Here is a 13,329-nt window from a genome sequence, read left to right on the forward strand (position 1 = left end):
TAAGCTAATATTCAAACTAATCTTAAAAAAGTTGTGTAAATATATTTGTCAAGTGTATAAAGTGTATGTTTTAAATTCTAAAACTATATAGCACTATTATAAAATTATGTACACATGATATATGTAATATTTCTTAATTCATTTTCTGAGGATTAAATTTTGATTTTACCTGAAAATAAAAAAATACAGTTAGTTATGTTGCAAAGCAAGTTGAATGCCATTGAAATAGAGATCTTTATGGTCACACTTACACACAAAATATATCATCTTCAACATATTATTTATTGCTGTTTGGGTTGCTGTCTCAATGATGTTTATATTCTACATCTCATTTTATCTATTTCTTTTTTAACAAATATTTACCCTGTACTGTTCGACAAACACAATAATAAATGCACTAAAAAAATTTTGAATTTGCTGTAACTGAATTCCTTGAACTAATTTTAAACTCAATTAACAAACATCCAAGGGTCTTAAATATCTTGAAAATATATGTTTTAAAAAATTTCATTCAAATTTTTCCGTTTTTTACCTTAATTATCTGCCCTTCTTTAAATGGAAGTTCCTCATCTAATGCATCAGTATTGGGTGACATTGATTCTGGATCGTAATCAAATAACGCCACAAATAATCGTATCCTATTATCGTCAATAGGTGGATTTATTTCTCCACTGATAGAATCCACATCACTCCTATCGTCACACCCGTTTAAATCCAGTGGTGGAATATCGTCACGTTTTACTGTCCGTACTGGACTATTTTCCCGTATCACTTTATTAGCATTTGCGTCATGGCCACTTTGTGTCCCATTTGTAGGTTGTTTTCTAGGCGTATTTGAAATTGAACGGGGTGAGTTATTTTTACTCGTTATCGTCCGACTGCTATCAAAACTACTGTCTAAACTTTGATAACCATTTGTCTGTGAGTGATCACTTGGGGGTATATTTTTATCCACACTTTTTCTGATATTTTCGTCACTAAATTTAGTATCGATATTTGAAGTACTTTCACTATCCACATGATCAATATCACTTCTATCTCTAGGAGAATGTTTTGTAGCTTTGGGAGATTCATGTTGTTTTTTAGTAGGACTTTTACCCTTTGAACTATTATCAAGGTCTGTTTCATCCTCTGACACTTCTAATGAATTTCCTCTCTCTGAACTACTGTCTCTTGTAATTTCTGAAAAGGGAAAATAATCTTTTTATGCATGAAATTCGCTACTGAAATTATGTTTATAATTGTTTCGAAAATGTATCTTTTTCAGAAGGTAATACAATTTCACAAGATAACCTATAATTAATCTAAAAGATTTTAGGGGGAAAATGATTGCTGGTGCATTGTTAAAAAATTATGCAGAAGTCATGATTCCTCTACTAAAAGATTTCTTTTTTTTTTTTTTTTTGAAACAATTAAATCATCTTTATTGCACTAAATGCTGTTTAACAATTTACCTAGCTTACAGCATTAGGCTAAGTATCCCTGTATATCAATTACTATACATCCAGGGAGAATATATAATAAAATAGTATATTAATGTTAGTATTTTACAATTAAACATAATACATTATATAAATAAACATCAATACAAATAGATTCATTCATTTTTAATTTTTGTTTGTCTGTGTCTGTTTACAAATCGGGAAAAGTTACGGTTCTACGCCGTACCGTTTTGTTATTATATTATGTGTGTTTACTTTCTCACAGGTAACCTGTGTATTAATAGTGTAGACCTATTGGAGTTAGCCTAACTTATTCTTTTATATTGTGATATTAAGGATTTATTTTTTCTAGCTTACATTCTTGATCATGTTTATTTATGAAAATAAACATATAGGTGAGTGAATAATGTCAAACTCAAATCAAAAGGTTATTTGCGAGGCGTTTTTTTTTTTGGCACCTCGTGGTGTATTATTTAGACTAGGCCAAAGAAATTAGCATATGTTAATTTGTCAACCAGTAATACTTTTACTTACAGGTTACAATATGTTGACGTCTTTATTAACATTTTCCCGGTTTCAATGTTTCTTATCGCATTTAATTTTATTATGTCGTTTATTTCCTTTTTGAAAATTTTATAGATTTCTATCTTTGTTTCTTTTTTGTTTGAAACAAAATGTGCTTTATATATTGAGAAAAATATAACTGTTATCAGGGTATTTATATCAGAATATTTTATATCTGCTATTTTATAGCCAGTTATTAAATTTTCTATCTTTAGAATGTGTCTATCTATTTGAAGATAAAGTAAAAGCTTATTTATTTCTTGCCAGTAGTTATTATTATACGGGCATGTAATAAAAAAATGTTTATAGTTGTCAATTTCTTTGCAAAAATTACAAGAATTGTTTTCTAATACTTTCCACTGAACTAGCAATTCATTGCATGGAAGGATGAAGTGGAGTAATTTCCATTTAAACATTTTAAATTTGTTGTTATCTAGGTAATTAAATATAAAATCAAGAGTGCTTTTAAATTTTATATTTAAATTTTCTTCAAAGATTCTTTCCCACTTTAGAAAACCTACAGGTTTTTCTTGCTTATGGGGGACAAATAGTATTGAATATATTTCTTTATTACTCATTTCTGGATGAATATTATGATTGAGTAGTATTTGCAGATTTTTTGTATTCTTTATATTTACTTTTGTTTTAAATGAGCTTTCTTGCTTTAAAATATTCTGCCAATGTTTTGGAATAGCTTTCTTTAATAAGGATAATTCTCGAATCCAATCGTGTTTATCTTTTATTTTGGTTAATATTTTATTTTCTGATATATGACCTTTTTCATCAAGTATGTCATTTACATACAAAATATTCTGTTCAATCCATTTAGTAAATAATAAGTATTTTCCTTTTGTTTGTATGTTATGATTACCCCATAAAATCTGCTTTCTTATGTCTAGAAATGTTTGTGGGGTCTTTGTCTGTCCCCCCTTAACATTAATCCAAGTTTTAATCAATTGCTGATAGAACTCAGGAAGGGATTTAAATATTTTTTTGTCTAACATATTAACATTTTTAATGTTCATTTGAAATATCAAAAGGTTTTTACCAAATTTGTTTAAGTAAACTTGGGGTATGATTGACCAATTTTCACCAGAATTTTGTTTAAGTTTTAAAATCCAGCGTAATTGAAGTGCTTTGAGATACAAATCTATATCGATCATTTTTAACCCACCTTCTAAATAGTCTTTACAAAGGGTTGCACGTTTAATTTTATCTTTTTTTCCATTCCATATAAAATTATATACTAGAGTTTTAAACTTTTGTATTATTTCCTTTGGGATGTACATATTTGATGCAATATAAGTTAAGTTTGGAAGAATTAGTGATTTTACTACTATTATTTTACCTATTAATGTTAAATTTCTTTTCATCCAGTTTGATATAATTTTTTCACATTTTTTAAGCTGTTTATCAGTGTTTAGTTTTTGACAGTCTTGATTGTTATAACCAAAGTGAAAGCCAAGACTTTTAATGTTATCTGTTTTCCAATTTATGCTTTCAAATTTATCTCTGCTATGTTTAAGTTTTCCTAACCAAAATCCTTCTGTTTTATTTCGGTTAAGTTGTAATCCTGATAAACTTCCAAAAGTTTCAATTATGTTCATTGCTAAACTTACATCTTTTGGTGATTTAAGAAATAGTGTTGTATCATCTGCAAGTTGACATATTTTTAATGAGCAGTTTCTACCATCTAATATCACCTCTAAGCCTTTGAGATTATTATCTTGTCTTAGTTTAATTGCCATAATTTCAACTACTAATACGAAGGCTAACGAAGAAATTGGACATCCTTGTCGAATTCCGCGAAAAATATTAAAACTGCTGGACACCCATCCATTGTTGAGTATACAACCTTTTATGTCCGTGTACATTGTTTGAATCCATCTTATAAAACTACTTTTAAAGCCAAATTTTATTAAAGTTTCTGACATAAAGTTCCATTCAAGGGAGTCAAATGCCTTGGAAAAATCAACAAAAAGTATGGCTCCATCTACTTTAAATTTCTCTGAGTAATCAATTATATCTTGTATTTGTCTAATATTGAAACCTATGTATCTATTTTTTATATAACCTTTTTGGTCAGTATGAATTATTTTTGGTAAAACTTGTTTTAATCTTTGAGCAAGTGCATAAGCTAACAATTTTACATCATAATTTAACAGAGTTATTGGACGATAATTATTTTAAGAAAGTGGATCTTCTTTTTTATATATTAATGATATTGCTCCAATTTTTTGTGAAGTTGACAATTCTCCTTTTTTATGGCAAAAGTTGAATACTGGTACAATAAAATCTTTTATTTTTTCCCAAAATTTTCTGTAAAATTCAACATTAAGTCCATCTAGACCAGGAGCTTTATTTAGTTTCATTTTGAATATTGCATCTGTGCATTCCTGCACTGTGATTTTTCCTTCACATATATCACTTTCACTATCACTTAATTTTGGACATTTTTTAATATCGTTAAAGTACTTTATGGTATCTTCCCTATCTGGTTTAGTAGAGGAATATAAATTTTTATAATAGTTAACTTCAAGGTTAAGTATTTTTTCTTGATCATTAATTATATTATTGTTTACATCATATAATCTAGTAATGGTTTTTTTGCACTGCCTGGCTTTTTCAAGACCTAAGAAGTAAGAAGTATTTTTTTCTCCCTCTTCAATCCATTTTACCCTTGATCTAATTTGATTGCCTTTTACTTTTTCATTATATAAATTTCTTAACTCTTGTTCTACTTTCTCTATTTTTTCAATCAAGTAGGTATTTGTTTCATTAACTCTGATGTTATTTTTATGAATTTCATTGTTTAGTTGTATAAGTTGATTTTCTAATACATTGATTGAATCTTTTTTGTTTAAGGCTTTCAATTTACAGAACTGAATTGTACAGTCTCGAACCTCTATTTTAAAAGTGTCCCATAAAAGAGCTAGATTTTTTGAATCACTTGCTTTAATTTTATAGTTGTTAATGAGATTGTATATTATTTTTAGGTAAATTTCATCATTTAAGACACTACTGTTTAATTTCCAGTATCCACGTCCTTTATTATTTCTTGATATTTGTAATTTTAAAGATACACTATTATGGTCAGTGTATTGAATAACAATTGGTCTGATATCACAAGAGGAGCAATTTTTTTTAATTTCAGTACTAACAAGCAAGTAATCAATTCTTGTGGCCTCTGTTTTATTTCTTTTACACCATGTGAACTGATTTTTATCTCTGTTTTTTCACGCCATATATCTGTTAATTTTAAAGATTTAATTAAAGTTTTAAGTCCACTGACTGGTTTATCAAATTTTATTCTTCTATTTTTATTTTTTGTATCTTTTTCAGATAAAATATCGTTAAAATCTCCTCCTATTATCAATTGTCCAAGACTATATTTATCAATAAAAGTTTTGACTGTTTTAAAAAAGGTGTTTCTTAGCCTATTATTATTTGGTGCATAAACGTTTGCAATTGTAAGTATGCTTTCGTCAATTTCTATATTTATCAGAAGGAGTCGTCCATCTTTATCTTTATAATAGTCGATAAATTTGTAGTTAAGCCTACTTTTTAACCATATAGATACCCCTCTAGCATTGCTCTGACCATTACTGATGATTAATTCACCTTTAAACTCTTTTTTTAAAGATTCTTCTAAGTTGTCAGTAAAGTGTGTTTCTTGTATTAGAAGAATATCACATTTTTGTTGTTTTGTCCATTCAATTAATCGTTTTCTCTTTTCTTTTAAAAGATTTCTTACAATTGATCAACTCTATTTCATTGTAAAATGAGCCTTTATTTAACAAAACTCAAAAATATTGTAAAATAAGTATTCAGAGAAACATTGAAGCCAATTTCAGGTTAAGTTTAGTGTATCTTCTGTTCACACCTGAGCAATTTTTGCTTCTTCAACAGCTGACAGAATTGAAAATGGACAAGGACAAGCTTCTATGTTATTTGGTCTGTGGTCATGAGTTGTCTAGTTGATGACCACATCTACTCATTTCTATAAGAAAACTGGTTAATTGATTATTGTTCATTATTATAGTTGATAAAAGCATAAACCCTTTTTAAATCTGATTTTTGGTTACCTATAGCAGGGATTTTCATTTTTGGTGAGGCCCGAGACCTATCTTTTGTGGCTAGATCTACTTTAATTGTAGGTGGTGTTGATGATGAAGGCTGTGAAGACTTATGGATAGCTCTTGGTGTGGATGTGGATCTTGGTGTGGAGCTATCATCCTCATTAAGATCCTGAAAATAAAGAAATCATCATTTCATGAATGATTATATTTTACTAATTAAATAAACTAAATACCTCACGTTATTGCAGATTGTTTGCTGCTGTTTCCCTTTCACAAGTAAAAAGTAAAACCTTAATAATTATAATATACTTAAGAAATTGTTGATTTTATAAAAAAAATATTATTTTTGCAAAAATTGTCACAGGATAAATTTTGCCAAAATTCAAACTTCCATTTAAAATTTTGAAAGCATAATACAGCATTATCTGAAAAAGTAATAATTACATGTAATCTTTCATTTTGGTCTGTTTTCATATCTCAATAATAAATATGCTCAATAATTTCAGAATTTAAAGCATTCTTAACCAACTGCATTGACAAAACCTTCTGGTAACTGTATGCTGAATGGAATTTTCACTTCCTTTAAGTTTACACCAAGCTTGCTAAAGCTGGACAGCAAAGCAGGAAAGGATACAATACATAGAACATCTCTCAACATTTATACTTTGTTCAAATCATGTAACATGTCAAATATTATCTTTAGTATTGCCTTTTTGCATTGAGTTTAAAAAAGTTAAAAAATTCTAAATGTAAGAAATCCAATAGTTCAGCCTTCAAATATTGTAAAAAAATTGAATATTGTATTTTTTGGTTCATTGTGAATGATACTGATGTGGGCATAAAATCTCTTCTGTTTTCTCACAAAAAAGGAAGAGAAAATAATAATAAAAAAAGAAAAATAACTAAATATCAAACATATTTCTTATTACACTTTTGTAGTCCAAGTCTCCAGAAACCCTCTACAACCCAAACTTTATAACTTTTTCTAAAAAAGGCATTTTTAAGAGTTGATATTTATACTACACTTTAAATACATGTACAATGTATACATTCACAACAGAAATGACCGGGTAAATACATTTATAATAGCTTTTTATTCAATAGTTTACATAGTTTCCTGATAATAAAGTCCAGATATATATATACTGGTATAAGGTATTTTAATATGACAAAAGCCAAGTATGCAGCTATACACAGTCTACTGGTATATGAGTTTATATGACCTCTCTTTTCAATTTAATGTGCAAATTTAATGATATACAGGTAGGTTTTTATTATAAATGTTTTTTGTCTTTTTTTTCTCCAGGTGATATGAAATATGTTTATTCTTTGAGGAAAAATGCCACCTTATCACCTTTTTTTTCACAGTTTTGGGGGGATGAAAAGGGGTGCATACTATATACAACTGCGTACTATACACAGCCAAATGCGGTAGTCGTATCACATTTCATGTTATCATTTGCAAGTTACAAGCCTCCTTCTGAGTGCATGTGGTTTTTTTAAATCTTATTTTGTATTACTTTTATTGAATAGTGTATTTCAACACTGTTTTTAATTCAAATCGTGGATATTTGCAATATTTTTTCTGTTGCAAAAAAATAGTGCTGTGTACTAAACATCTACCTAAAACGGTGGAGATAGCCTTTTTTAAATTTAAAGTGAATTCACAAACAAACGTGTGGTGAGAAAGTATTAATATCATTGATACCATACAAATATACAGTTAAATTACAAAAAACTATACAGTTTAATTACAAATAACTATACAGTTAAATCATAACTAACCATACAGTTTAATCACAACTAACTTTACAGTTTAATCACAACTAACTATACAGTTTAATCATAACTAACTATACAGTTGAATCATAAATAACTATACAGTTTTACATTTTACAAACTTTGTATAAAATTGTAAAGACTGAGGAAAAAAATCCAGACAGAAGAGAAATATTAATTAAGAACCATAACCCTAAACCAGTACCAAGAACAGCATTATAATGGTGATGAAATTGAAATGAAGTTAGTTGCCTGACCTGCACTGGTGTGTCATGATTTGGAAAGACCAATGAGGAGCTTTGATCATCCTGTATTGAGCTCCCATTGGCTAATTCCTCGTTTGAATCCTCCTCCACTTCAGGAATGTCAGAAAGCTCAGAGTTGCTGGATGATTCTATAAAGTCAGCTTCATAAACGTTGGAAGGACTCTGTCAAATAGATGGTCATGTGACAGGATGACAACAATGAAACAATGACAACAATGCATGATGGGAAAACTGAAGCAGTTGCTATGGTTACCTGATAATTTATTTCCATTATGATTTATATAAAAGCACATGTTTTTATATTTACAGTTTTATCAGAATAAAAACGTAATTGAAGATTACAGAAAAAAACAATTTTAGTTTTTATCTAAAGGATATTAATTAACTAATAGAATATACATCATTTATATCAATGTTTTAAATTACATCTAGAAATATTACTTTCGATAATGAACTTTTTTGTTAAAGGCATTATACACAAGCTACCCTGTAAAAAGTTTATGTATGGCATGCAGTCAGAGATATAATGCTGTTACCAGAAAATAATCCACATCAAATTCTAATGACTAATTTATTTTTGTTCTTGATCCCGTAAGCTTTGACCATCCTAGGTATGTAAAATGTATCAACTGTTAGACAATTACAAGGAAACTGTTTCATCAAAATATAAGTTATTTACAACCTTGTATCTAAATACCATTTTATTTTCAGATTTTTATATGTACCCTTTCATCCTGTCCCTTGTAGATTACTAAGTCCAACTTCTATACCCTAGAGAAACTCAGGGTGGATTAAGTTGCATACTATATCTAATTAAAAGTTTTTTTTTCATAAATATTCTGAATTTCAAATTATTTATAGAAACTTTTATAAGTCTGTGTTCTTCAACTCTGTTAATACTTGAAAAGCAAACAATTTTCTACAGCCTTCAAGAAGTTGTTCTTCAGTATAGAATTCTCTAAAAGCTTGATTTAGACCTCAGATGGAAGTTGGTGTTTTTGAAGAAAGAAATATAATAATTATGTTTCAGTTATACTGTAAAAATATGGAGATGTGGTATATTGACAACGAGACAACTCTCCACCAGAGTTCAAATGGAGTAAGATATTATAGGCGACTGTATGACCTTCAACAATGAGTAACCCAAATTCACCTGATAATGCCACTGTCAAGGTATGGAATTTCCTGGTAACTAGCTTTTATCTACTGACTTTCTATACATTGTTACCCTTTTAAACCAGTATATAATTTTTCTACAGGAAAATGCAGAGATATTCATATAGATATCATGCACACATGCTCAATTAAAATTATTAAGTGTGTAAACAATTAGTATTTTATTTTCATAACTGCTTTCAAATTTCTGTTAAAAATGTACATATTATGATTGAGTTTGTAAAATAAATGTGCTATGTTGAAAATTCCACTGGTGAATTTGTTAAATAAACAAATCAATTTCAAACGTGTGTTTTATTTTATACAAGGAACCAACATGCCAAATTGAAAAAGACAAGACCTTAGAAGAATACAAGCTCCTCTGTGACAAAGATCAGATAACCATAGTAACCAAGTGCTTAGATGACTAACAATTGTAAAAGCAAGGCATAGGTATAAAATAGTAATAAGCAAATTGCCCAGTTATTAAGCAGCTAGAATTACATTTTTTTTGGTTTTAATTCTTATAATTCCCCTTAAAAATATCCATATAATTTTTTCATAATTCCTTTCTTTTATTCAGCTGCTTAATTTTACACCATTAAATATATAAGCATGAACGGTTACCATAGATACATATATAGCATGCACATTCCTCATCTTGAAAAATAATAAATTCAGTCAACCTTGCTAACTTACACAAGATTCTAGTTATTACAAATTTTTCATTTTAAACCATTTTGCAGAGTTGACAGAATAAATTTCATTCTTAAAGATATGAAGATACATTTAAATATTCAATGGAAAATTGGAAAACTTTTTTGGGTCAAGATTTGTTTTCATCATGACTTCTTCAATAATTTAAAATTTCAATAATTCAAACTTTCCCCCCCAACAATTCCATTACGCAGATGTGCACTTTCCAACTTTCCCTGTGTTATAATATATGATATAAATAAGCTGCTATGGTGCTACAATAATTGTACTACTGAAGCTTGTACTATTTATTATAATGTTTTGTTACCATAGCAACTTCACTTTCTGTAACTACCTCTACTGCTTTTTGAATTTCCTGGTCTATACTGGGTTGTCTTTCCTTGGAGGCAGAAGGCGTCTGAAAGTATATATAATATTCATATATAATATCTTCACAGAATTTTGAAATGTCAAAAATATTTTTAATTTAGCTTTTTTTTTTAGGTTCCTTTTGGTCATAAAGATCCTCCATATTCAAAATATATATATATATATAAAAGAAGATGTGGTATGATTGCCAATGAGACAACTGTCCACAAGAGACCAAAATGACACAGACATTAACAACTATAGGTCACCGTACAACCTTCAATAATGAGCAAAGCCCATACCGCATAGTCAAGTACTTATGACATTTAACTGACAGCCGACCATGTGAGGGCTTTATAGCGTGTCAAGGTCTTTATTAACTCCCATAAGAAATAAAACCGACTGTGTCAAGCAAATTTGAAATCTTACCTTATCTAGCTAAAAAGTGGTCAAAATTGATAATAAGATAAACAAGCTTAATTACATCCTATCACAGACCCAGATTACTCATTACTTACTTTTTTCGACTTGTCTTTTGATACCAGTTCTTTGGCAGCACTATCTGTTATTTCACTAATCAGGGAATGTGGAAGTTTGACAACCTCTGAGTCAGTGGACTCCTGATTATCTGTGTTAACAGTCCGCACCACTAAATTACGTGGAATAAATCCTCGAAAATCACTAGCATTCAGTATCATATGATCATCTGAAAATAGAGGATAAATCATTTAACATTTTATACAATGTTTTATTTCTTATATAGCTATGCTAAAATACATGAAAATATGATCTTGCAGATGTCAAATACGATTATATATAAGTCCGACATAATATTTTATTGTTGAAGACACTTTACATTTAACTTTATAAGACCTGTCAAATTTGACTTATCCTTCTTCATGTAATGTCATTTTAACTCTGGTGGAAAGTTGTCTCATTGTCAATCATTCTTAATCTCCTTATCTTTATATAACAGGTTTTTACCTGTAACTTTGTTCTTCTAACATCATCATCACTGCATTAAGATACTTGACTGAGTTTATTTTTGAAGATATTGCTTTTAAAGCCATAGTTTGTAAAGGGACACAACCTACTGTGACTTGTTACAGCGGATTCCATTGAGTGTGTAGCCAAAAGTAATATCTTTGGTTAGCTTGCTTGTTAGCTGAACCGTGAAGTCTTTATAAGGTAAGGTATTCTACCCTCCTTTTAAAGTAGCATAGTCCAATAGACAGATCGATTGGTTTTCTGTCGGACTAGTCTACTCTTAAAGAAGGGTAGTTTACCTAACCTAACAATGACTTCACGGTTCAGCTAACAAGCAAGCTAACCAAAGATATTACCTGTGGCTTCACACTCAATGGAATCTGCTGTATTTCTATCTCTAACTATGACTTACTTGTTGCTCCTTTGGCTTCTTTGGTACGTTGACCATCAGCATACACAACATAACCTTTGACCAGAGCACCATTTGAAAATCCTGAGGGTTCTAACGTAACTGGGAGCCATGTCAAGAGTAATGACCCTTCCCGAGGACCAGCCTCAACTTGAACATTAATCGGAGGTTCAGGCATCCCTCCTTTAAGAGTTCTAAATTCTACAAATGCAGACTGGTGACCTTTTGTCTTTTCTCCCAATGGGTTTCTGGCTGTTATAGTAACTGTGTGTTCAGTACCAGCTTCCAAACCTGTATTAGAAGATATATGTGTAAAATGTCATTAATGTTTCTATGAAAAATAATTAAAAATGGATAGTGATAAATACTGTGGTTTCGTTCATTTTAGTTGGATACCAATTTTTGTGGATTTTGTTGTGACAGGAGAACCACAAATTTAAATATTCAACAAATTATAGATTTTCTTAAGGAATGAGTGCAGCTTTGCCAAAGCCACGAAATTGAATACTGTGGATTCATTTATTTTCGTGGGTATCAATTTTCATTGATTGCAGAAAATATGAATATTCGTGGATATTTGTTTTCGTGGTTTTGCCAATTTCTGTATACAAAGCCTATTGAAAATATGACGTTCGTTGAACATTTGAATTCGTGGTTCACCTGTATCCACGAAACCCATGAAAATTGGTATCCAACGAATAATGATGAATACACAGTATCCACAATTCACCGTTTCAGATTCTAATGCATCCTGGGTAATATTTTCAAAAGCGTACACCAAAGCGTTTTGATTGGTTTAAAACGTTACATACAATGGAAATTCAACCAATGACGTAACGTTATTTTCACTTTGGGGTACGAACAATGAAATTACCCATGATGCTTTAGATTCTGAAACGGCCAATTATGTAAGTTTTCCTCAAACCACAAAAATAAATGAATCCACAGAAAAATGAATAAATATAAACCTCTTATTTGGAGAAAGAGAAAGGCCATGATATCTACAAGAGATATAAGCTAATTACATGGCTTTCAACAATCCTCTAATAATAAAAGCATGCATAATTGAGCTTGTAAAATACACAAAAAAAACCAAACAAGTAAAACTACTGATGATATACTCCTGCCGAAATATTTCGGTAAACAGAGAGTTGTTCAGTGATGAATCTAAAAACCCATCACACAGTAAAAGCTGACTTATATAAACCCTGAAACCAAATTTCAGAAATCCTTGTCAAGTAGTTCCTGAGAAAATTGTGACGAAAATATTAATGGCCCTGATAGACTGACAGATGGATGGAACAACAGACAGAGGTAAAACAGTAAACCCCCACTTTTTTAAAGCGGGGGTATAATTAAAATGCATTATCATATAATTTATAAGGGGACATCACTGATTTCTTCTCAATATATTTCTTTATTTCTCAAGAAGATGAGTTGATGACTCCATCTATTTTTTAAAATCTTATTAAAGTATTCAGAACTAATTTCTTTGAGCTTTTATAGACACTAAGCAATGCATTTTTTCATCAGAATATATAATAATCAAATATGATTTCCTTCATAGCAAAGCAATTTGTAAA

The 13,329-nt window shown here is 29.6% G+C and overlaps 1 protein-coding gene across 20 annotated transcripts in view; it reads right to left on the reverse strand.

Moving 5' to 3' along the window:
• Positions 1-13,329, reverse strand: part of LOC143076423 (RIMS-binding protein 2-like) — a 152,966-nt gene that overhangs the window by 11,200 nt on the left and 128,437 nt on the right. For 17 of the 20 annotated variants that reach the window (XM_076252195.1, XM_076252196.1, XM_076252185.1 and 14 more), the window contains 6 exons: positions 11,750-12,037; positions 10,869-11,056; positions 10,310-10,399; positions 8,122-8,292; positions 6,092-6,254; positions 533-1,182 (listed from right to left, as the gene is read on the reverse strand). In XM_076252195.1, the coding sequence (XP_076108310.1) occupies positions 533-1,182; positions 6,092-6,254; positions 8,122-8,292; positions 10,310-10,399; positions 10,869-11,056; positions 11,750-12,037 (1,550 nt within the window). The remainder of the gene's footprint in view (positions 1-532; positions 1,183-6,091; positions 6,255-8,121; positions 8,293-10,309; positions 10,400-10,868; positions 11,057-11,749; positions 12,038-13,329) is intronic. The other 3 variants (XM_076252184.1, XM_076252192.1, XM_076252191.1) reach the window with 3 other exon arrangements.

This window comes from Mytilus galloprovincialis, chromosome 5 (genome assembly GCF_965363235.1).
Source record: "Mytilus galloprovincialis chromosome 5, xbMytGall1.hap1.1, whole genome shotgun sequence".
NCBI classification, from domain to species: Eukaryota; Metazoa; Mollusca; class Bivalvia; order Mytilida; family Mytilidae; genus Mytilus; species Mytilus galloprovincialis.